The sequence below is a fragment of the Eimeria mitis genome, genomic scaffold (assembly GCF_000499745.2).
Source record: "Eimeria mitis Houghton genomic scaffold, Emh_scaff2037, whole genome shotgun sequence".
Classification (NCBI taxonomy): domain Eukaryota; phylum Apicomplexa; class Conoidasida; order Eucoccidiorida; family Eimeriidae; genus Eimeria; species Eimeria mitis.
This window is the reverse complement of record NW_013570360.1, coordinates 4,850-6,102: the sequence shown is the minus strand read 5'-3', so window position 1 is coordinate 6,102 and position 1,253 is coordinate 4,850. Positions and strand designations below refer to the sequence as shown.

Genomic DNA, 1,253 nt, shown 5'->3' with positions numbered 1-1,253 from the left:
AACAGCAGCAGCAGCAGCAGCTACGCGACGCCCAAGCAGCCACAGGCCAAAAGCAGTTATCATCCCAGACCAGCAGCAGCAGCAGCAGCAGCAGCAGCAGCAAGACCAACAGCAGCAGCAGCACGAACAGCAGCAGCAGCGGCCGCAGCACCAACACCAGCAGCAGCACCAACAGCAGCAGCAGCAGCAGCACCAACACCAGCACCAACAGCAGCAGCAGCAGCAGCAGCAGCAGCAGCAGCAGCAGCAGCAGCAAGTACCTCAGTACTGGCGCAGGCTAGGTGCTTGCTGCTGCAGGCCTCGCGGCCAAAGGCAGCAAACCGAAGGCGGGGCGATCCCCTCAGGCGTAGAGCTGCGTGTACACTCCAGCAGTATTGCTGCTGCTGCTGCTGCTGCTGCTGCTGCTGCTGCTGCTGCTGTTTCCCTCTTTGTCGCTGCTGCTGCTGCTGCCTATAGACTATCCAAGCCAGCCCCAACCCCCCTGCATGCAGCTGCAGCAGCACATGCAGGCCGTGGGCGTCGCAGTCTACAGCCAGAAGTGTGTTGCTGCTACTGCTGCTGCTGCTGCTGCTGCTGCTGCTGCTGTTGCTGCAGAGACCCTCATGGTCTGCTGCTGCTGCTGCTGCAGATCCCCTTGCAGCACCCCTGAGGCTGTCTGCTGCTGCAGCAGCAACAGCAGCAGGCGCTGCCTCTGAAGGGACTGTCTTGAAATCAATGCTGCACACAATGCTGCTGCTGCTGCTGCTGCTGCTGCTGCTGCTGCTGCTGCTGCTGCAGAGGTGTCGCAGCAGCAGCCGATCGTCAGTTGTATGCTGCAGCAGCACGAACCCTTTTTCTGCTGCATGCAGCTGGCAGCAAGCAGGAGAGCAAGGGGTAGTTTGTGCTGCTGCTGCTGTTGCTGCTGCTGCTGCTGCTGCTGCTGCTGCTGTTGGCTCTGGACGCAGCAGCAGCGGCCTGTCTGTCTGCGGCAGCTGCTGCAGCAGCCGCCTGTAGAACCCCCGCAGCTGCAGCAGCGCCAGCTGCTGCCCCAGCAGCAGCCGCAGCGAAGCAGCAGCAGGTCGAGCCACAGGGAGAGCAGCACGCAGCAGCAACGCACGAGTTTCTGCTGCACTGCTGAACCCGCTGCTGCTGCTGCTGCTGCTGCTGCTGTTGCTGGATGTTGCTGCTGCTGCTGAGGGTGGAACGCCTCCTGCTGCAGCTGCGGAAACTGGCTTTGCTGCTGCTGCTGCTGCTGCTGCTGCCGCTGCAGCAGA

The 1,253-nt window shown here is 62.5% G+C and overlaps 2 protein-coding genes across 2 annotated transcripts in view; one reads left to right on the top strand and one right to left on the bottom strand.

Moving 5' to 3' along the window:
- Nucleotides 1–281, top strand: part of EMH_0047670 (uncharacterized protein) — a gene marked incomplete at both ends in the record, with an annotated part of 639 nt that extends 358 nt beyond the window's left edge. The window contains one exon of the mRNA XM_013496311.1: nt 3–281. Coding sequence (XP_013351765.1) covers nt 3–281 — 279 coding nt within the window. The remainder of the gene's footprint in view (nt 1–2) is intronic.
- Nucleotides 282–526: 245 nt separating this feature from the next.
- Nucleotides 527–1,253, bottom strand: part of EMH_0047660 (uncharacterized protein) — a gene marked incomplete at both ends in the record, with an annotated part of 4,423 nt that continues 3,696 nt past the window's right edge. Inside the window, 2 exons of the mRNA XM_013496310.1 lie at nt 527–934; nt 1,097–1,253. Coding sequence (XP_013351764.1) covers nt 527–934; nt 1,097–1,253 — 565 coding nt within the window. The remainder of the gene's footprint in view (nt 935–1,096) is intronic.